The 23,485-nt window shown below is 42.8% G+C and overlaps 1 protein-coding gene across 1 annotated transcript in view; it reads right to left on the bottom strand.

The window, feature by feature from the left end:
- celf2 (cugbp, Elav-like family member 2) overlaps window positions 1-22,927 on the bottom strand; it is a 255,122-nt gene extending 232,195 nt beyond the window's left edge. Inside the window, exon 1 of the mRNA XM_053313798.1 lies at window positions 22,755-22,927. Coding sequence (XP_053169773.1) covers window positions 22,755-22,807 — 53 coding nt within the window. The 5' untranslated portion in view covers window positions 22,808-22,927. The remainder of the gene's footprint in view (window positions 1-22,754) is intronic.
- Window positions 22,928-23,485: the final 558 nt, after the last annotated feature.

The following is a 23,485-nucleotide window of genomic DNA, read 5'->3' as shown; positions in this document are numbered from 1 at the left end:
TTGAGACTTAACACCTGCTGATACAGGCCTGCTTTGAGACAGGGAGGCCATGTATAGAGCTGGCATTTACAGTACTTTAAGTCATAACACTTTATCTAAAACTGGCAGCTGGCCACATAGTAGAAGTCTCACAGATGGCCGGAAATGAAACAGCTAAGTATCCTCAAGAATTACATTCATATCGATTCTGCAACACATGATTTGATTTACGTGCTATGACAAAATGCCAAGGGTGTGGACATCATAACATGGATGAGTGTGTAGCGTGTCCATCTTAAATGCAAGAGATTGGGGTTTGCATAGTGCCACAAACAATTATCAATGCTGCTTTTTATCGCTAAAGCAATGATTTAGATTCCTATATTATAAATAACTTCATTTAGGGTTGGTCATCGGGTTGAAATGGAAATATTTAGAGCCATAATATCACCATGTGACTTACAATGGTGCAAAGATGAAGACTGCTCCATAATGGCTGCCAAACATGTGATCATACAGAGCTGTGGAATCCAACACAGCATCATAAAGAAACATAACTTCATCCAAAACTGATTTAAGAAGCTCAGATTACTTGTCGGAAGAGATTTTTCATCTTGACGATCGGATGTTTCCAACACAAATGCTCAGAGGAATTCACCATTTACTTTTCTTCTTTAATTTGTATGCACAACATCTTCTACTTTAGACTTTTTTTAATCAAAGAAGCAGATATGTTCTAATGCAATTGCTCATATTTTGTGCTAAAAGGAGACTTCATATCCATCCAAGTCTAAGGCAACCTCCTAGTCTGTTAACATTGTGTATACAGCAAATGAACAAGACTTTTACTTCTGCAACCGTGCACGCTCTGATAATAACCTCCCATGTTACTACTCTATTGCTCAGTCTGTGCTGTACATCTGTAACCTCTTCAGCAACACCTCCGTCCCAGCAGCTGCAGACTCAGGTTGAGAGACTGGTGTGGATCAAATGTGGAAGTGGAGCGTGAATGGTGGAGAGCCGAAGGGCTAGAGGCCTTAACTGCCTCTGCCTCTCGTCTCTGTCTCATTCTCTTTCTGCTGTCACTTTGGGCGGATCAACCTGCGAAACAGTGTAAAATGGCGGCCCTGGGATCTCATCCATCAAATCCTCACGGAAGGCCCTCAGAGGGGCCCCGTGTCGAGAGTGGTAACCACATTCGATATCGCAGTAAAACAATGAAAAGACTTGGCCTCCTTTTCCACAAAGATACTGTTAAATTGGAATTGAAATTGAAGAAGTTGATGATTTTTTCAAACTAGGCCACTTCTGTAGAAGAAATGTCCAATTGTTTTTGAAATTGGTGAAAAAAGCACCACTCCAACCAGAATGCATTGTGCGTCTAGTCTAGATCTGACTCTACTAATGATATGTTTACAGTCAACAGAGCAGATAAAGTTAGTGTGCAGCAGTGTTTTATCAGTCAGTTACGTTATGTGGATCAATGCAATCTTAAATCGCTGGATGCAGCCGCAAGTCATAGCTAGAACAGTCGCTGTAGTGCTAGTTTACCAAAGCAATGCAAAGTTTGTTACCGTGATTTTGTTTTCTCTCTTATACAATATATAGAATATTCTCTATTCTAGATTTAGCTCCTCTGAATGAATCATGCAGAAATTTAGCATCTTAGCTTAGCTTAGCTTAGCTCAGCTGCAGCTGTAACGCTGCTCAGGTCTGGCGGTCAGTTCCTCTTCCAAAAGAAAATATTCAGCCTTTTATAATGAAAAGCTGCATGGTCGATTGGAGTGTTTCAGAAGATCTACATTTCACGTAGTTTGTAGTCTAACAGCTTGATCCCAACTGGTGCATCTACGTTGTCTTTTGGCTCTGACACTTAAGGCGTTTGTTCCTCTTTGACTATGCTGACGTAATTACTGTAATAGCAGGGCAACTGAATTGAAAAATGGACTGCTAGCCCGCAGTCAAAAGGCCCTGCTTCTGAAACACTCAAGGATGTGCGCCAGATGTTGGTTTTGCGTCACCTCGCAGACGTTTGCAGGCAAATTAGTGAGGACCTCTGGGTGCAGGCATCACGGAGGGATGTTTAACATGCTTCATTTGCATTTAATGACACAATACTGGTTGAAAAATCGTCAGACTTTCCCCTTAAAGATGTCTGCCAGGGATCACGTGGCTACCAATAAAGTGTGACAGATCACTTTAGAGTCTGCCACCATCAGCATGAATCTAGTATTTGACACTGATGGTGATGAGCGAGAAAACAAGGCCTACTTTGGGTCCACAGTTGGCTGTCACTGTTTAATATGGCAGCATTGAGCTCACAGTGCTAGTCTTCTTCACAGCCCTCTCCATCCCAAAGAGCTTTAATCTCCCACTGGGCCTCTGGGCGACCCATCCAACACACATTTGCATACATCTGCATATTTCCCATTAGGCCCCACTTGTTGCCTTTTCATGGAAAACTCGGATATGGTGATGATCACCCTCGACGGTAATGGTCCTATCTTTCTCTGCCTCTTTCTTTCTTCTTTTTTCTCCCTAACTTTTTTTTTCTCTCTCTCTCTCTCTATCTCACCACCTCTTAATCCCTTGTTTCTACTCTGCTTTCTTGCTCTCTGTCTCTCTCTCTCTGTCTCTCTCTCTCTCTCTCTCTCTGTCATAGCTGTGATCAGAGTGCAGTATGGAGGTCTGATCCAGAGACAAAAGGAGAAGCTCCCTGTTAGATCAGTGGCGCTAGCTACAGTAAACCATCTGGGGCCACTGACAGCCTCCGGCCTGAGAGAACACAATAACAAGACAGAAGAAATGAATTCTGCGCACAATGACCACGACTGAACCACACTAATTAGATTAATATGTGATCAACTATTCAATTAGGCCCATTCAGCTGCAGAGCTCAAGAGGTATGGATACATGCAAATGAGATGGGTGAACACAAATTGGGGGGAAAATGCCATCCTGAGAGACAGAATGAATGAATAAAATGTGTTAACAACCTCTGCATATTCATTCATTCATGTGGTCGTTCACTGAGCACACTGTTTTTATACACTCAGTAGGGTGGGACAGTGTTTTATGATATAGCTTAGAGTGTCAGATATCATACCACAAGTGCCTGCATACTGAATGTCAGTACATGACTGTAAAAAGGGCCAGCTGTTGCGGTGCTGCCTTATGTGGTTTATCTGCGTTAAATCAGCATTAAGGTGGGTTAAAATATTCTCTAGCTGATGCCAATGTTTATTTATGTGTGAGCTAATGTTTAATTTTACTTTGGATATCTCATGAAGTTCACTTTTATTCCAGACAGGTGGACAAAAGACTCTAGTTTACCCAGAGTGTGTGAATATGAGTGTCTGATGAGCTTTCAAACACACTGGGGACATTTCAAGGGTGCAGATTCCTGCCACGACAATACAATGTAGGTGAATGGGTTGAAAAGCTACCTTTTTAAAAAGCAAGCTCTCTTTTAAAAAATCACAGTCCATGTAACTGTGTCTGGATGACTTTACTGTCAAACTTTTCCTATAAAAACTGTCCACAGAGAGGTCTGTGGATTATCCACAGTAGAGGGGACGCTCTGAAATGACACATTGCAGTGCAGAAAACTCACTTCCATTCACATTCCTGGGCAAATGAAACCAAACGACCTGTATTGCTGAATCCCATTAGGGTTGAGTGAGAAAATGTGGGGTTTTTTTTAAATATAATTTCGATGAGCTGACCCTTTAAAAGAATCAATCATGTGTAGAAGACCAATCCAAATGAAATCACATACAGCACCACCTGTTGGAGGTAACAGCTCATCATGACCTTGTTCTCCACATAAATTACAACAGCAAAAGCATTTATTAGCTTCCTATTATCAGGACGAGAGAAACGCTATCAGAAAGAGAAGTGCACTAAGTAAGGTGGCATTCACCAAAAAGCTCAGCATCACCTTTCCGTGGCTGCTTAATTTTCTGCGGGGCGCTAATCAAGCGCCCGTCTCTGCTCATGAATTTAGAGGGAAACCTCGAGCATTTAAATGTGCATTTAATTGCGTTCGTTCTGGAAGCGTCGTTAAGTAAGAGCTGGGAAATACATTTCTTAATGCGACTTAGTGATGCCCGGCAAATCAAAGACCATCAAGTGAATTAATGAGGGTGAGCGGCAAGCGCATTAAGAGTAGAGACGAAGCGCCTCCATAAACAAATACATATCTCTCAACTAGACAGCAGGGACAGAGGGATAATGTGGAACACGTAATAAATAGACTTCCCTGTCAATAGGCATGGTACGCTATCCATTCCAACACAATGTGCCCCACTTAAATAGTGTAAATACACACACGCAGATACACACACACACACACACCTTTTCTTCAGCTATGTTTTTAAAAGGCAGACAGATACTTCTTCAGAGGCGTTCCTTTGCTCCTGTGAATAGAGCTGAGAAAGCTTCTAAAGAAGAAGAGAGGAGCAGGCAGGAGGTGGGGGAGGCGGCGGTGGAGGGGAGGGGGCAGAGATGAAAAAGAGGAGAACTAGAAATATGAAACCTTCCTGGTTATTAAAAGCTGTCTTGCGAGGGCAGCGCTCCTGTCGTTAAGTACTCTTTCAATTATTAACGGCGCCGTCGCTTTCATCCGCTGGCGTGTGAATGCCAATACAGCTCCGACACACACACACACACACACACACATACACACACACACACACACACTCAGCCCCCTGACTTCTTCTCTTTTCTACTTGGTAACAGGCAAACACACACACGCGCGCATCAGGTATTCAGCTGGTAATTGTCGCCGAACTGGTGAGAGGACAGGTCAGCAGTGAGAGTGATTATATAAAACTGGATGTTTTGAGACTGTCTGAGGGCTCTACAGCGTGAACAGATGGGCAGAGACAAAGAAACTAACTTCATCATCAAGGCAAAATTCAACAACACGCTCACTGAAAAGCATCTTTCAACCCGAGTGGGCCATCCTCTGGGGGGAGCTGCAGGTATACACTGACAGCCAAACACTTGGGTCAGCCCCAATTTACACCTTTTTTTTTCTCAACTGTCAGGTGCCTGTCAAGCTTCAGCAATAAAAAGGAGAGGAGATAAGGAGAAAGATTTGAGATAGTTGGAATTGAGCTGTGGGCAATAAGAGAGAAGGAGGAGGAAGCTTTTAGGGTGTTATTCTGCCTCTCTGTTCGCAGCTTCCAAATGTTCCTCTGCTCTCTGATGAGATGGGCTCATATGACAGATTACCAGCACAAATGCTGCTGGAGGGGAAAGCTGGCAACTGGGAGAGATCCAAACACACCACCAGCAGATATATAACTGTCCAACACGGTCTCACAATCTGCATACAAATAACACGACTTGACACTTTCAAATTGCGTGCAGTACATACGCCAATATAACGCTGCATTTTTAGCCCTTTTCTGTGTCATTTGATGCCACTGGTTAAATTTATGCACAAAAAAACACTTGGGTAGGGTTAGGGAAGCATCATGGTTTGGGTTAATACAATAAAATGAGGTAAAAATGTCTAAAACTTGATTAAACACTGAATACATCTAGTTAAAATCAGGCGAGGAGTCCTAGTCCTCTGAAATGAAGCCAAAGCGGAAGTAACTTAGAACTGCATTCTATCAAAAGGTCACCAGGGGGCGACCGTCTCTATACAAGTCAATGGAGAATTCACCAACTTCTCACTTGATTTCTAACCTCAGTAAACGTTTTCAAAATGTGTTTATGGTCTCAATCGCTAGTTTAAAGCCTTCTTCAATGCAGTATGATGTTCATTTGGGACATTTTGGCCTCCCTGATTTTATATGTGACGATAAAGCAGGGTATGCATTAGGGCGTGGCTACGTCCTGATTGACAGGTTGATTGCCCAACCATATCAACCTCCCCGCTCCACCAATGGCTCCGCCTCATGCCCATATAAGTAGAATCTGTGTTTTTATTTTTCCCAGCATGCACCTGAGATTTTCAAGATGCCGCTGCCTAGATTCGAAACTATTGGCTTCCGAGCAGCAGTCCACAAACCAATGGGTGACGTCACGGATGTTACGTCCATTTCTTTTATACAGTCTATGGTTAAAATATCTGACTAAACGGTTAAAATGCTCAATGTGATGTTGAAGATGTCCAGTTGTTGATCTCAAACGCTGCTGTCCTGCTGCTTTTTGCAATTTTTTTTGCCAAAAGTCACATTACATTGACATCACTTCCCAGGGGAAAGATGGGTTAGAGTTATCCAGTGCACGCAAAATTGGACTTGGGGCGTATGAGTTGCATGCAATTGGAAAGTGTAAAGTTGTGTTATTTGTACACAGATTGAAGAGAATGGTCTGTTTTCAATGGCGAGTGGTGAGAGAGACAGATGGCACCGGCAGGATGGCAGAATCACATTCATGCCTGATGCAGTCACTGGATAAATGTAATAAGGTGTTTTCTGAGATGAAAACGCAGGACATCACTCACATATTCATGCAGTTAAACTTGTGGTTCTCTCACAGGTGGAGAAAGAAATCATTTTTTAGAGGCCACTTTCTTATACGTTAACAGTTAAAAACTTTAGAGAAATGTCTTTATCAAATCATTATCATAGAAGGAAAGAAAGTTTTTCAACCTGTTTTAAAAAGAAGTCTCTGAAATCAAATTTAATTCCTCTTTGATCACTTTTGCCTAAAATCTTCATTTTCCTTAACCTTCCTGTCGTCCTCCCAGGTCAAATTGACCCTGTCTGTTTTGACTGTTCCTTCCTTCCTTCCTTCCTTCCTTCCTTCCTTCCTTCCTTCCTTCCTCCCAACATCCTTTCCTTCCTTCCTCCCTCCCTTCCTTCTTCCCCCCTTCCATCCTTCCATCCTTCCTTCCTTCTCCTTTCCGTCCTTCCATCCTTGACTCGAGGACAATAGGGTTAAACATGTAAAAAGAGATTATGATGCTATTCTAAATTTCAATAGATATCCAACTACTTTTAAGAAAGTGTGTCTTCATCTTAAAACAAAACAATGAAACCAGTCAATGCACTAGAATCAGTAAAAAAAAAAAATCCCTCTTTAAATCTTTCATTTGCATTGGAAACAGATGGAGATGTTCTTTTCGCACTGCCAGTTCTTTTAATTTGCATTAAAAAATATATTTCTTGGACTCAGTTACATCAGAAATAACTTGTCAGAGAGAGTCTTTCACTATATGTTTCTATAGGGGTTCTTGACAAAAAGGTGAAGCATGCAGAGGTTCATATCTTGATGTGGGCCTATTCTGGGCTGTTAGAGAACACTTGTTTAAAAGTGAGGCCTAGTCTTTCCGTCCATTGAAAGTTAGCAGAGTAGGGAATGTTGGACTGACGAGGAGCACTGCTTATCGACCATGGCCGGGGCGCATTTCCACTCTGGAGATGGGACGCGAGGCACTGGGGCGTGCTGACGACCGTCCCCTGAGAGTCCTGTCCAATTACAGCTCAAAATGAGCCAGGAGAGTGCCGAGATTGGGCTGGGCACACCAAGGTGATGATGGAAGGAGGGAGGGAGGGAGGGAAGGAGGGAGGGAGGGGGCTGAGAGATGGAAAGTAAAGGGGGCCAAGTATATGAGTAGCACTTGAAATTAATGGGGCAGGGTGGAGTGGGGACTCCCAGGGGCGAGTAGAGAGCCCCGCTGATGGCATTAACTCCACCCTCAAGCAGCCATTAGGGGGCGAGAGGTTCCAGTAATCTTGGGACACAGACCAGAGAAGGATTTCACAAGGTTTCCCAAATCGCAGTGCTGCAAGCGGCCTGGAACACCGACCACGGGAGCTGTACGGCGAGTTAACTGTGCGTGACGCTATTAGGAGGATGCCAGACATTCCTGCTGCTCTATACAACTCGTGTAATCTTAAAAGCATGATCACATAACTAAACGGAGAATTTCATGATGGGGCAATCCAGATTTCCCTCTGACCCACATCACATAAATGTTTTTTTAAAAACCTGACAAACTGAGAAATTTCAGAAAAGAGTTTTATTAACAGACGCTGGTGTTTCGGAGGGGCTTTGGTTCCAAATGTCATATTTGGACGACTCTGCTACCGAGAGCTATTAAGCAGAAATGTGTTCGTTTATAAAAGAGCTCTCTTCTGTGTGTGTGATTGCCATTTAATAGCCGGCCATACGTTCACGCTCCAGTCTCGCTTAATGTTGCAGTGCACTGGGGAACCGACGGTGAGAGGGGGGGGGTGGGGGGTGGGGGGTGAGAGAGGGAACTCAAGGCCTCGAAACATCTCGTCCAAATTACCGTCATCTTCCAAAGCGCGGCGTCGAGGGGATGAGATGAAATGTTGTCATAATGTTGCGGCGGTGGAGCTCATTGCCTGCACATTCAATTTGTATACAGCCACGAGATATGACACAGACTGGAATAATAACACACTGACACCTCACACACACACACACACACACACACACACACACACAGGATTACATTGATAAATCTGTTTTGATCACACATTCAGCTCAGATCCGATTAATAACAGGTTGGTTGTCTGTTGTTGGAAACTCCGATATGACTCTTAATTCCACATTTTGATCATTTCTATTAGTTTCAATGGAGAGTTTCAGTGTGCCATGATTGCCCAAATTGCTCTTTCCAAAAGGTTTCCACATAAGGGGGAAATAGTCAAATATAAATTGGAAGATAGTAAAAGATATCAGATATCAGTTGCAATCTAAAAATAACCCACTATCACTTAAATACGATCAATAAGAAAGTGGCACAGACAAGTGCACTCGTGTTTGACACACAAAGAAAACACGACAGTCACACAAGTCGAGAGAGAAAGAGTGAGAGTGAGAGAAAAAGGAGGAGAGATAGAGATAGAGAAAAACACATTTAAAGTTTTGCCGGGAGTCAGTGATGCTTTTAATACATACAGTCACATCAATGGCACATTAAGACAGTGTAACCACGGCAACAGACACCAGGATTATGTCAAAGGGAAGCACACAAAAGATTCGAAGATGCTTTGTTTAAAACAGTAGAAAGTAGCGGTCCTGGGAGAGAAGGAAAAGGAGAAAAAAAAAAGAAGAGAAAAAATAAGCAAGGTTACGAGAAAGAAAGCCAGACGTACTGTACGCTGAGGGCCGCGAGGGCAGGATTTACGGCTCCTGCTGCGTGTGTTTGTGTGGAGATGTATTAATCACATTGTGGGATATACATAAATCTGTGCACGCACATTACATCAAAAAGAGAGAGCATGTCCCCACAAGGTAAACTTTTCAAACTGGAGGGCGAGCGCTTTATTTTCTTTGATGAAAGTGAAGGCATGAAATGAAGAAGTAGCGGTTATGGTTAAAGTCTCCAGGGAGTTAAAACGAGGCAATGTTCCCCCAACATGACTTTAAAGGACGTGTTCACAGTTTTTTAGGCTCAAATTAAGATAGATTTTTAAATTTTATTTCTTGCTGTGATCATTCCTCATGTTGATGTTGACCTTTAACCTTCCTGTCATCCTCCCGGGTCAAATTGACCCCGTCTGTTTTGACTGTTCCTTCCTTCCGTCTGTCCTTCCTGCCTTCCTTCCTTCCTTCCTTCTGTCTGTCTGTCCTTCCTTCTTTCCTTCCTTCCTTCCATCTGTCTGTCCTCCCTCCCTCCCTCCCTCCCTCCTTCTCTCTTTCTTTCCTTCCTCTCTCTTTCCTCCCTTCCTTCCTTCCTTCCTCCCTCCCTCCCTTCTTCTTTCCTTCCTTCCTTTCCTCCCTCTCTCACGCCCTCCTTCTCTCTTCCTTTCCTCCCCTACCTTCATTCCTCTTTTCCTTTCTCCCTCCTTCCCCCCTTCATTCTTTCCTCCGTCCTGCCCTCCTTTCTATCCTCCCTTCCTTCCTTCCTTCCTCCTTTCCCTTCCTTCCTTCCTTCCCTCCTCCCTTCCTTCTTCCCTCCCTTCCTCCCTTGACTCGAGGACAACAGCAGGGTTAAAAGAAATGAGGGAAAACCCACAATTCCTGACGGTGTATTTAAAAGTTTATCTCTTATTTCATTCTCATGTTTTCCCCTGGACAGCCCGGACAGTGTTTCCCTTATGAGCAGTGGGGGAATTTCTACTAAAAAGGTTATAACTTAAGGTGCCAAAGCCTCATTTTAGCTTCAGATTACATTAAATACATTTTTTGCACAAACAAGGACTGTGGATTTTTGTCCCCAATCACTTACAATGAGAGCACAGTGAGGATGAGTCTTTAAATGGCCAGTGTGAAGAAAGAGAGGAGAAAAAGCTCTTACAGTGCTCAAGGTGGGAACAGATTATTATTTTCAGACATCCTTCAAGAATTGTGAACCTTTCTTTTAAATGTACCAATGATGAACCTGATTATAATTGACACTGAACTTAACAACAGGAAGCTAGCTCTCTCTCTCTCTCTCTTTTCTCAGTGTCTCTGTTTCTCTTTCTCTCAGTGTCTCTCAGCCTCTCTCTCTCTCTCCCTCTCTCTCTCTTTCTCTCAGTTTCTCTCTCTCTTTCTCTCAGTGTCTCTCTCTCTCTCTCTCTCTCTCTCTCTCTCTCTCTCTCTCTCTCTCTCTCTCTCTCTCTCTCCTCTCTCCTCTCTCCCCTCTCTCTCTCTCTCTCTCTCTCTCTCTCTCTCTCTCTCAGTATGAGTTGTAATGACCATGATTGCTCCAGGGCTTTCTTGAGTCATCTGACTGTGTGCAGAACATTAAGCAACAGTCCACTCCCATAAAACACACACTGTTTCTGCAGCTGCATTAACACTGTGTGTCTATTCCAGCTTCTGTCCCGCACCTCACTACTTCACTTTTCATCTTAATACAATTTTTTTTTTTGGGGGGGGGGTCTTCAATTGCCTAATTCGGCCAGGTCAAGCAAAAGTAAGACACGACTTCTCCTTACTGGACTTGCTGTAAAACTTTGTCGAGTTGCAGTGAAGTGTTCAAATCAATAGTCCTTTACTGAGAGGTACAGCAGAGGGGACAACATAAATAAAAAGGTGTTTCTGTTATTTTGTCCATCCCCATATATATATATATATAATCAATACACTTAAGTTGACATTTTAGTGCACCAATGTCACTTTGAGAGAGAAAAGTACCATCAACATGTATGCTTTACTGCCATAAATAACATAGTCACATGTCAATAAGAGAGCCAATCAGAGCACAGACCGATGAGACATGCCATTAGGGGGAAATTTTTGTAATCTGAATACTGCCGTGTCACTTCCTCTTTAGGCAAGAAATGTCTTTTAATGACTGTGAGTTTCTAAAAACTCCAACAGTGAGTTTTGAAACCCTCAAATTTCCAAAGTTGAAGCACATGATGATCATTTTAAAAGTGCAGAAGCAGAATCCTCTTAAATCCACACGTCAACATACATTATTATCAGCAGGAGTTGGTTTAACCCCCACATACTGTTCATATTTTAACCTGTAACAGTATTTCCTCACATAATTAGTCTTAAAACCAAACTACTGAACCACAAATCATTCATAAAGAGCTCATCAGTCACGTTGAAGCTTTCAGAGAGCAGGAAGAGTTTAGTTTTTTAGTTTGTATAGTTAAATGTTACATACAAAAAGAAGAACAAAACTATTTCATATTATATTAAATGTGAAGAATTATAACGTTTTTTGATAAATATGGGTCAAACGCTATAAAAATGATTTTAAAAAGTTATAAGTTATAAGTTAAATATTTCCATCTGTGTGTGTGTTCTGGGTTACAGAGCTAAAAGAAAGTGTATTCTTTTACAGCTCTCAGGTGTAAAAATGGGTCAAATGTGACTCTGAACAGTACTGTATGTAAGGGTTGAAATAATATTTGAACTTTACAACAAAGATGGCACAGCTTCCTGAACTGGAGTGTTTCAAAAATGTATCACATGACATGAAACAAATCACTGTGTGCTGTGTTGAAATGAAAAAAATGAGGTTAACCCTTTAGATACTGTTCAGAGCCAATTTAACACCTTATACACATTTATTTTAGCCAGAGTTTTCCTAAAGTGACCAACAATATACAAACATGCAAATAAATTACATCATGTTTTTTTTATTTTTGTGCAAATGTACAAATTTGACCTACGTCCCTTAAATAAAATCAAAAAATCTGCATTCAAACATGTTGGTGTATTCTTTATATTCTATGAAATGTTCTTTTAGACTATAAAATAGGGATTGTGAATGTCTTTTCCTATAAGATTAATCAAATATAAGGATTAATCAATCACTTTATGAATGTTAATTGGTGTGGTGACTACTTACTGTATGAGTCAGAATATAAGAAAACAGTATTTAAGGGGTAAGAAGAGGTTAAGAAATGATACTCCTGGGTGTTTTTGGACTCACATGTCAAGAAAGTGATCATTTACAACAAGTGCAGTTTGATTTGGTGGCAAATGTTCAGGTTTTTGAGGGATTTCAACTTAAAAATGACACATGAGGACATTAGATAGAGTAAGAAGGAGTGAGAGGAGGTTTGGGTGGTGAAGCTGAAGCAGCAGCAGCAGCAGCAGCAGCAGCAGCAAACAGCAGCATTGGCATGAGAGAATCAGCAGAGTAGTTAAGTGTCAGGTTAAAAAGGCAGCTGTTATATGATGGGATGCGACTAATCAGCTGATAGCCGAGCAGCTTACTGTATGAATGAGACACTGATGGTGAAGCATGAATGAAGCGAGCTGAGCTAATGCAAGAGCGACTTCACTGCTCTGCCTAAACCGCTGCTATGCTCCATTACTTAAAGTCCGCCCTCAGCTCCCCCAAAAAAAATGTTTTTACTCTTTGCTCTTTCACTCGGATGTTTCAGCTTCACTGTGCAGAATGATGCAGAGTTTGTTTTCACATTTATCTGCTGAAGGGGTGCGCTCACCTAAAAATCTGCATTCAAGGCGTGCATATATATATCCAAGAGTGATTTATGACCTCACAACTAGTTCGGAGCCAATCGTGAGGCAGTGCGTGTAAACTGGAGTTCAGGCTTTCCTCATGAGGGAGGAGGAGATGCTATCATTTTGTTAAAAATAAAAGTTAAAAAGGCGTTTTTCTTTTCTTTTCATTCACACTCTCAGACTTTTTACATGACAACTCAGGAATCTGGCGCAAATCAGCTGTGGTTGTTACATCACACGGTATTCCCGTTAGCTGTGCTGCTCCACCCTGAAGCTTCTGTTCCCTTTCAGGCATGAAATGTTCGTATGAGAGAGAGAGAGAGAGAGAGAGAGAGAGAGAGAGAGAGAGAGAGAGAGAGAGAGAGAGAGAGAGAGAGAGAGAGAGAGAGAGACAGAGAGAGAGAAAATCCCTTCTTCCCATACATTGCATGTGAGAAGTTCAATTTCTTTATTCCTGCTCTGCTTTATCTCCCGTGACCTTTGACCCCTGATCGTTAGCCTATCTGTATCCAGGTTTAACTGAAAACTAAGACACAGACAAAGGCTCGTCTACCTCCATCACTCACTGATCCGATTGAATTGATGATACATACCATGCTGCTGAATTGATCAATAAACCATTAGCTGCCTATAGATAGATTTCCCCTGTAAAGCAAAACCAGTCGATGTGTGTTGACAGTGATCAGCATTAAGATGAATGACAGCTGTCTGCAGTCAATTAGCTTTACTTCCTTCCTTCCTGCTCTCTTCTGTCCAGTTTGCATTTTTTTAAAAAAACAACAACCCTCTGGTCTCTCTTTCTTTCTTTTCTCATATTTTTCCTCTCAAGCCCTGCTCTGCTTTTTTCTTCCCTCCGTTTTGCAACACTCCAGGGTCACCATCTGCATGGCAACACTCGCAGCGTGACACTTCCATAACCCGGGAGGAGGAAGAGAGCGACAGAGTACAGACCTCTCTCTCTCTCTCTCTCTCTCTCTTGCTCTCTCTCTCCCTTTCTATTCACAGGCCACCCATAATTCATTAGCTCTCCTTCTCTTCTCTCCATATTTTCCTCTCTCTCTCTCTCTCTCTCTCTCTCTGCAGTGTGACCGATGCAGGTCTCTGAAAGCTCGTTGGAATATTTTCTGGAAGCTGCTGACAGTCGATATTTTGTATTGTCATTCAACATGTTTAAATTTGACTGTTTTCATGCCAAACCTCATTGAGAAAAAGCTCGATTTTAGAAAAAAGGAAAAAAAAACTGCTTTGAATTCATGCACTTGTAACATCATCCATCACGTCGGGAATATTGAACCAAATCAGGATTTTAATATATAATGCTAATATCTGCTCGATTTATTGCTTTAATTGTAATTTTCATCAAATTCATTGCCAAAAAAAAAGACATTAAAAAATCAATAAATGGAGAACAAATGAAGAGTAATGATTTCTTTCACAGATCGCCTCCGGTCGTCCGCAGCTTCAATCTGACCTATTGAAGTGATCCCTGCAAAAGCAAAAACCTCTCATTCTGATTGGTCAGTTTTTCATTTGGCCCCTCTGGTCTTGCATAGTGTTGAATGTTGAATGTTTCTTTTTTTTTTTTTTTTTCTTTAAGCATCCATCAGTCACAAACACAAAAGAGATTTAATTCCTTGTTTTCTTTTGTTTTTTCTGGTTAGGGTTTTTTTTTCCTTTTTGTTGTTGTTGCTTATTTTCACTGGGCAGAATGCCAATGTTTTTCTTTCCTTCACTGACTCTCACCCCCTCCTCCCTCTCCCTCTTCTTCTTCTTTCCTCGCATCCTCCTCTCTTCTCCTTCCCCTCCACCACTCCGCTAAGCTTTCCGTTTGGGTTGCAAGCAGAAGCTGTTTATTTATGAGAGAGAATCTATTTTTCCCTCTCATTTTTTTCCTCTCCTCCATCGTCACCCTGCTCTCTTTCTCTTCTCCCGCCCATCCCCCCATCGTCTTCCTCTTTTTCGCTCCCTGGTTACATGCTTGTAGGGGATCGCTGTGTGTGTGTGTGTGTGTGTGTGTGTGTGTGTGTGTGTATGTGTGTGTGGGAGCCGACGTGTTGGAAGAGAGTGAAGGGGAAATCTGCTACAGATAAGGACTGGGAGGTGGAGCAGAAATAATAAAAGAGAGATAAAAGAGGGATGCAAAGAGAGAAGGTGGAGGAGAGACTCGACTCTATACTTCCAGCGTCTCTTAAGCCATACGGCACAAAGACAGTTGTGTGTCACTGGGGACACACATACACACACACACACACACACACACACACACACACACACACTGAGGGCCGGGCCATCGTGCACACAGCAGAAGTACCTTGGAGCATAAGACTATAACAAAGTACAGCAGTAAAATACAGCCAGAGGGAATGATTAGTGTGTGTGTGTATGTGTGTGTGTGTGTGTGTGTGTGTGTGTGTGTGTGTGTGTGTGTAAGAGAGAGAGAGAGCGTGAGGGTTGCTGAAAGAGAAAGCGCGAGCGAGAGAGATAGAGATAGAGTGCCATGCTCCAGGTGGTGCATTATTAAACAGATTTGTCACTTTGGGCCAATGGTGTTAAGTGTGTGTGTGTGTGTGTGTGTGTGTGTGTGTGTGTGTGTGTGTGTGTTTCTGAGTGTGTATACAGAACAAGAAAAAAAGAATGAAAAGAAAAGAGACAGATCAAAAAGCAGAAATGGACAGAAATAAAAAAAAGACAAAGCAAGAAAGAAAGAAAGAAAAAGACAAAAGAGGAGAAAAGAGAGAGAGAGAGAGAGAGAGAGAGAGAGAGAGAGAGAGAGAGAGAGAGAGAGAGACTTTCAGCGTACACGTGCGGTCATGTTATCTCAGGCTCACTGATGATGATTATATACTGTCTGTTCACACACAAACACACACACCATTATGTGAGGTGTGTGTGTGTGTGTTGTTGTGTGTTAAAGCCCCGCGGCTGCTGTTGACTGACTAAGCTGATCTTTTGCTTTTAGTTTTTTTGGAGGGGGGGGGGGGGGGGGGCTACTGTATCTACCATACCAGGCAACAACACCTGTTTCATACAAAAATAACTTTAAAGAGACAGACAATGTTCTGAGTGTGTGTGTGTGTGTGTGTGTGTGTGTGTGTGTGTGTGTGTGTGTGTGTGTGTGTGTGTGTGTGTGTGTGTGTGTGTGATCTATACGCCTGCATTTTAGAAGGAATCAAAAGAAACAAATGCTGAGGATGGGACAGGAACAGAGAGTCCACACACACACACACACACACACACACACACACACACACACACACACACACACACACACACACACACACACTATAACCTGTGAACACAACACTACTTGAAAGGCTTTAGAATAATGCAGCGTTGCGACTGACTCATAAAGGCAGAACAGTCCCTTAAGTTTCAGCTCTATCAGCGTATCACACACACACAAACTACACTTTAAAACCTCATTTTTCATTCCTGATGAGAATTCAGTCTCTCCGGATATACTTCTCTACTCTGAACAGCGTGGAGAAAGAAGAAAAAAAAAAGAAACAAGCCACTTTGACCACAACCCTCTCCACTGAAACCAGAATAATAAACACTTCCATACCTACATGTGTGACCAGATCCAGTGAAAATGTTGCTTTAAAATCACCAGAGCTAGAAAAGGAATTCAAACTCTTTACTTTTAACACATTTGGGTCAGAGTTAGGGTTATTACAACTTTTACTTAAAGAGTAGAGATGCTGCTTCACTCAACATGTGCCATATAGTTAATGATTGAGGGAACTGAATACTGTTATCAACTACCTGATAGTGATACATGTGTGGGGAACTGTGTATATGTTAATGGTTTATTTTCACTTTCACTGCATCAATATGTTAGCAGTTAGGCTTCCTCCCTTCCTTCCTTCCTTCCTTCCTTCCCTCCTTTCTTTCCATCCTTGTTTCCTTCCTTCCTTCTTTTAAATGATCCGGCTCACATGAGATCAAATTCTAGTGAAATTTTAAGTTGCCTTAAAATCATCAGAGCTGGATAAGAAATTCAAACTCTTTACTTTAATACATTTACAATACTAAAGTAGAACATAGAAAATTAATAAAACTTTACTTAAAGAGTAGAGATGCTGCTTCACTCAATAATGAGACATGTGTGAGGAACTGTGTACGTATATGTTAATGGTTTACTTTCACTTTCACTGATGTATTAATATGTTAGCAGCATTTTTAGCATTATAGCTGGTCAATGAGGTGCTCATATTAACAATCTCATAAACTGTTTTGGAGCTGAAATCATTAGTAAATCAACATGAGATCCAACAGCAGCACTTTTAATGATATTTAAGTCACTTTTAAAGGGCTAATCCACCCAAAAATTAAGATTTTCCTGTTTTCTTGACTACATTTGGAGTTGAGAACTGCTATTTGGATTAATACACAATGAGAAATAGAAACACAGACTTCACTTTGGGATCTGTGAACTTGTCCTGGACATTTTTCCATAGACAGATTAGATAGAGATCTTCAGTTGCAGGCCTATAATGTTGAGTCCTTCCATCTATCTCTCTTTATGTATTTGCATGTACAGCTGTACAGGAACTAGCAACCAGATGAATGCAATGGAGTAAAAAGTGTGATTTGATGACTTCCCATATTCCCTTAATTCAATCCTAAATGTTTATGTGTTATATAGGAGGGTGGGGGGTGGGGTGGGGGGGGCTAACCTTTAATAAAACACTGTCAGCTTAATCACACACACCTGAAAGAGTCTCGCCTACATCTCATCTTTTTGGTGTCTTCCTTGTAATTTCCAGTCTTTCCTGCTTGTCTGCAGCTTTTTTCCCTCAGTCCCCCTTCTCTTCCCCTCTCTGTCATCTTTTCCTTCGTCTCTTTTGTGTTTTGTGACGCGCTCTCGCCTCAACTATGTAATTATCTCTTGCTGATTTCAGGGGGTTTGGAGGAATTCAGCCCTGCCTCTCTTTCTCCTTACTGCCCGCCCCGTCCGCCTCCGTCACTCCGATTGCTGAATGCCGTATTGTATTTCCTACCGCTACAAAGCTTTGACTGACAGCTGTGGGAAGTGGAGAATGATCTTTTTTTTTTGAGTCCGCACCATAGCAGCAGCTCCCACCTCCCCCCCCCCACTGCTCCCATCACTTCCATTTAAACTTGTCATCTGGCTTTTCTCTATGTTTCACTTTGCTTAAATGATGGTGATGGTTAAAAAGAGTCAGGGTGCTCTATTAGGCAAAAACAGCACAAGAAATATCCAGACTGTAGTCATGACTTAAACACTATTGCTTAAAATGATATTTAATAAATCAGTTTGACTCCAATTAGTGAGCACAAAGTGGATTTGACTTCCCAAAGGTGGCTCAACTTACTATCTCAAATAAAAATGTGAAGGTAAATTTACTGCTTATGTTCTTCTTGCTCTTTTCCCCCTCATTTAAAAACGAAATGAAATCGGTTCCTGTTGGGCTCGAGGCAACAGATCTTTCTCGAAGGTGGTGGTTGGGGGGAGAGGGAGGGAGGTGGAGGAGGAGGAGGGGGGGGGGGGGGGTTCGAAGAACTGCAATGATCATCTGTGTGCCATTTAAGGTGTTTTTCCAGTGGGCTGATGTTCGTCAAACAGCCAGAGCACAAACGCCTGAAAATAGCTCGTTAGGACATCACGTGACCCGAAACGGCGTCAGCATCGCTCAACATGCGTCAAAAACATCAGCCAATCAGAGGCGAAGAGGACGGCAGAGGCAAGAGGCAGAGAACGATCGTCCTGTCGACATCAAGAACGCATCGATGGAAAAAAGGAAAGGATGACAGAGAGAAGGAGTTGATGAAAAGTTTGGATTTTTCAGGTAAAATTGGGGATTTTGGCCAAATAATCATCATAATCACATGAAACTTGCAGCTGTTTTACATTGGATGGGTTTATTAGCTTCACTTCAGTGTCCTGTGTTATTCTAATATCTCTATCATGGGAAAGAAATCAACAGAAAAAGGCAAAACATGCAGCTTTTGAGCATGAAATTGCTCATATTTAAAGATGAAACTCCAGCGTCAGCAAGCATCAACCCCAAAATATCAGTGTCGGCATTTAAGAGATGTTTTCACTCTATAACCCTTTAGTTTAAACCAGTATAATCCTCAATAGAGAAAAGGTCCGGCTTATAGATACAGCACCACACACACACACACACACACACACACACACACACACACACACACACACACACACACACACACACACACACACACACACACACTATCAGAGGGGATTTAACGATTCAAACAGCAGTCTTGGTAATTAGGCAGATGGATTTGTGCCTCTCCTCGCAGTCCAGAGGGATACAAAGCGACACATAATGCAAGCGGACAAACTCTTTAAGTGGATTAATTAAAACCAACACTGTGGGGTCAAAGGTCAAGCCCCCTTTCGCTTTCAACCCGCCACACGCTATTCCCTTTACTTCCCTTCACCGCCTGCCCGCCCGCCCGCCCGCCTCTCTCTCTCTCTCTCTCTCGGAGCTACGGGACGGCACACCTGCTCGGGTGACTGGACGACAGCAGGGGGGAAAAAAACGGACCCTGAAGAGATAGTTTGGTTATATGTGTTTCTAAATATACACACACACACACACACACACGCACACACACACACAAATACACACTTATCTTTAACTTCTTGTGTCTATGTGCACACCCAGCAATGATCTAACCAGATGGTAACAGAATAAAAACCTGAGCTCTCCTCTCTCCTTTCCCTTAATTGAATACAGACCACACCTCATCTTTGCCGTGCATGTGTGTGTATGTGTGTGCGCAATTGTGTGTGTGTGTGTGTGTGTGTGTGTTAGCTGGATGTAATCAGATGGAATTAATATGCATGCTGTTTCTCATTATGGAATAACTGAACTGCACTTCAGATATGTGACGTGCACCCTGAGAGGCACGGACAGATTTCTAACATCCATCCACTCCGCTTATATATATGTGTTTGTGTGTGTGTGTGTGTGTGTGTGCGTGCGTGTGTGTGTGTGTGTGTTTGTGTTGACATATATAGGAAAATATAGCAGAGATGGTGAATGCAGAGAGACGACACACCCTGCTGCTGATCAGTTAACAAAACATACTGTCTTTAAATAACATGCATGCAGCACACACACACACACGCACACACACACACACACACACACACATTTGTCACTTGCATTAACTTGATGCATTTAAACTAAATCAAATTCCACAAAGCTGCATTAATCAGCTAATTGTGCTAATATGCATATCGTGCCATCTAATTGCGTTACAGCAGTGAGGTCTCATCTTTTATCTGCATCCATAACTTGCTTCATCATTTTCCTGTTTTCAAATCTTAACGATGCAACACCATTTTTTTTTTTTTTTTTTTATTTAATTTTTTTTGGTGTGTGTGTGTGTGTGTGTGTGGGGGGGGGGGGGGGTTGTTAAATTTTTGCAATCAGAAACCGATTTTCACCAACTGCTGTGATCACACCGATCTACTCGCCGACCGTCGTTGCCGCTCAGCCCGGATGCAACAAACACACATTTTTCATCGGCGACTGTTAAAATTTAAAAGAAAACATTTTATCTATAACTCAATCGACTATTTGATAAGGAACAGTGTGTGTGTGTGCTTTTAATCGTTCCCCTTTGTTCAACTGCTTCTGCTGCTCGACAAAAACAACAACAACAACAACACACACACACACTTTCTTGTTAATGGCGTGTTTATGATAGGAGTGTGTGTGTGTGTGTATGTGTGTGTGTGTGTTCAGTGTGTGTCTGAGCGTGACGGAGGTGAGTCTCATTAGGGAGAGAACGGGTGCAGAGAACGCAGCCGAGGTGCTTCATTATCATAGTCGATTGAGAGGCGCGTCTGTGGGTGTAAGTGCTTGTTTCTGTGTGTAAGGGAGTGAGCGAGTGGGTGAAAGTGTGTATGTGTGTGTGTGTGTGTGTGTATGTGACCCCGAGAGAGTGTGAGCGGCGGGCCAACGGTAAGCTGGTCTTTATTAAGATGCGTTGTCTTTGGAGAGGGACAGCTGCTCCAGCCTCTAATCTGGAAGAACAAAGGTTTAATAAAGAGAAGAGGAGAGAGACAGAGGAGAGGTAAATACCCCTCTGCCCTCTTCTATCCTTCATTTTTTTCCCTTCATTGCTCTCTCGCTTCCCTCCTTCCTAACGTCTGCTCCAACTCTGCCTGTTATAAATAGGTGACAGAAGAAAAAAAAAAGAAAAAAAGAAAAGGTATAACTCTCTTTTTGGATTCCTCCGGTTCAAAAGTTTTCTCCATTTGAAACATAAATCCTGACCTTTGACCTTTCATCTTTAAAGCGAGCGCGGGGTACCGTGAGGGGAAAAATACGTCCATTATGAACTCGTCATCTGTGCTAAAATTAGTCAAAAGTGACATTTTTAATGACACCAGGAGATCTGTCCCCATTAAGCAAATAGACCGAGAAGAGAAGAGAGGAGAGTGTGTCCATAGAGAAAGTCTCCATCGCTATTTATGAGTTATGTGTGTGTGAATGTGTGTGTGTGTGTGTGTGTGTGTGTGTGTGTCAGGTCAGCTGCATGCCCTATTTCTCAGTCTGGATGGTCATCACTGCATGTTTGGAAATGACATCACTTACAGCCCCCCCCCCCCCACCCCTACCCCCCCACCCCCCTCCCAACTCTACCCCACCCTCCACAATCCATCAGCAGTTCAACTGAAATATGCCTGTTCTACATTACTCCACTCATTTTCTCTTCTGGATTTGGTGGATGATGATGGTGGGATGGAGGGCAGTGGGGTGGAGGGAGGGTGGGAGGGTTTAGGGGGGATAAAAATGATAAAAGATGGGAGAGGCAGCATTAAAAGAAAAATATAAGGGTGTTGAGGGTTCTGTCTCCTCTCTTAGTGTCTGAAATAGAATTTGCGATAGTCCCCGCTGCTGCTGCTGCCGCCGAGCCTGCTGAAGGAATAATGACTTATTTATCAAATGGTTGAAATATTCAGGGACAAGGCCTTTTAAATACCAGCTTTTAAATTCATAGGCTTTTTCTGTTGAGATGCTTAATGACAGTGAATGTATTCGTAGTGATTTGCAGGTCCGAGACTTAGCCTTGTGTCCTGCAGTCTAATAGCTGTTTGACAAAAAAAAAGAAAAGAAAGGAGAGTGTGCTCTGAGCTAGAAAAGTTTCACCTTTGACCTCACGGAGAGAGGAGGTGAATCAAATTTGTATCAGGACCGCCTCCTTGTGCCAAGAAGTAAATGACTGTGCTGCTGGAACAGCGCTGGAAACATGTTTTGTAGCTCGAGAGATAAAATTTAATGTTCTCTAAAAGCGCTCTGTTGCAGGCAATCAGCCATGAGTAAATGTTTCAAGATAAATTCCTGGAGGGGCGTACTTTTTTCTGGCAGCGTGCGAGCCTCTTCAACATTTGGAGGGACCAAATCAGCAGGGAGGGGGGGAGAGAGAGAGAGGGGGAGAGAGAGAGAGAAGGGGTGGAGGTGGAGGTGGGTGGGGTGTTGATAGATGAGTGTTATTCTTACTTCTGCACCGGAATGGACGAAGTTTTGGGAGATGATGGTGGTGATGAAGCGCTGTGCAAGGGCAGCATCGGGGGTTAATGAGATGTACGCGGACACAGAGCAGCTTGCATGCGTCAGACTCATGACAGAGCAGAGGCGAGCGGGGAGATGAGCTCAGAAAGTAGAAAGAGCGCTGTAACACGGCGCAGATTATAGCCAAACGGCGCAATCCGTGCGTAATTACGCACCGCAGCGCCAGAACCACGGCTCTGAAAGGCAGCGACCTCCTGTCTGCACCGAGTCCCACCCTTATTTTTCTCCACACACAAAAAAAAAAAACACCACCGCACTTCTGACTCGATCCCACACTCTGTCTCTGCTATCACCCCGTTCACAATGGCGAGGCTGTGGAGAAACTGGCCGGGCGCTTACCTTAACACGTTCCAGCTTTTGAGAGGGTCCAGGTCTGAAATTATAGAAACCATGGTCGACTGGCTGGGCAGCACCGGGAGAGGGAGGGGGTGCAGCAGAAAAAGATCGAAAGAAAAAGCGGCGCAAAGGCTGTAAACTCCGTCTGCGAATGACAGCGATTGCTCGGATGCAACCCGTCCTGGTTGTTCAGTGGGTGATGAGCGCTGTCACAGCTCTCTCTCTCTCTCTCTCTCTCTCTCTCTCTCTCACTCTCTCTCTCCCCTCTCTCTCTCTCGCTCTCTTTCTTTCCCTCCGCCCCCTCCTGTACAAAGCCTGCTGCTGCTGGAAATGCAGAGACGTACAGGAGAGAAGAGGGTAAATCCCACCGAGGAAACTAATTTACCCATCTTTTTTAATACACAGGGTGGGGGTGTGGGGAGGGGGGGGGGTACAGTTTACACACCTTTTTTAAGAGCTGGCACACTGTAAAATCGGCCCACTGTAAGAAATATCCATCTACATGTCATTTTGCTTCGTTTTTTCAAATGTTAAATCTCCTTGGAAGGGTGATTTTTGTCAGTGGGGAGGATTCTCACACTTCATTTCTCATGTTTGAGGATTTTAAGAGGAGTTAGATCACTCCAAGAAAATGACATCGATTGTGATAAGTTGCATTTTGATAAAATTAAGCCATCATACTACTGATTCCAAAAAAAAGAAGGAAATAGTTCAAACAAGAATATGACATGCCT

Source organism: Scomber japonicus, chromosome 23 (assembly GCF_027409825.1).
Source record: "Scomber japonicus isolate fScoJap1 chromosome 23, fScoJap1.pri, whole genome shotgun sequence".
NCBI classification, from domain to species: Eukaryota; Metazoa; Chordata; class Actinopteri; order Scombriformes; family Scombridae; genus Scomber; species Scomber japonicus.
Note: the sequence above shows the minus strand (reverse complement) of the source record. Positions and strands in the feature narration are given on the sequence as shown.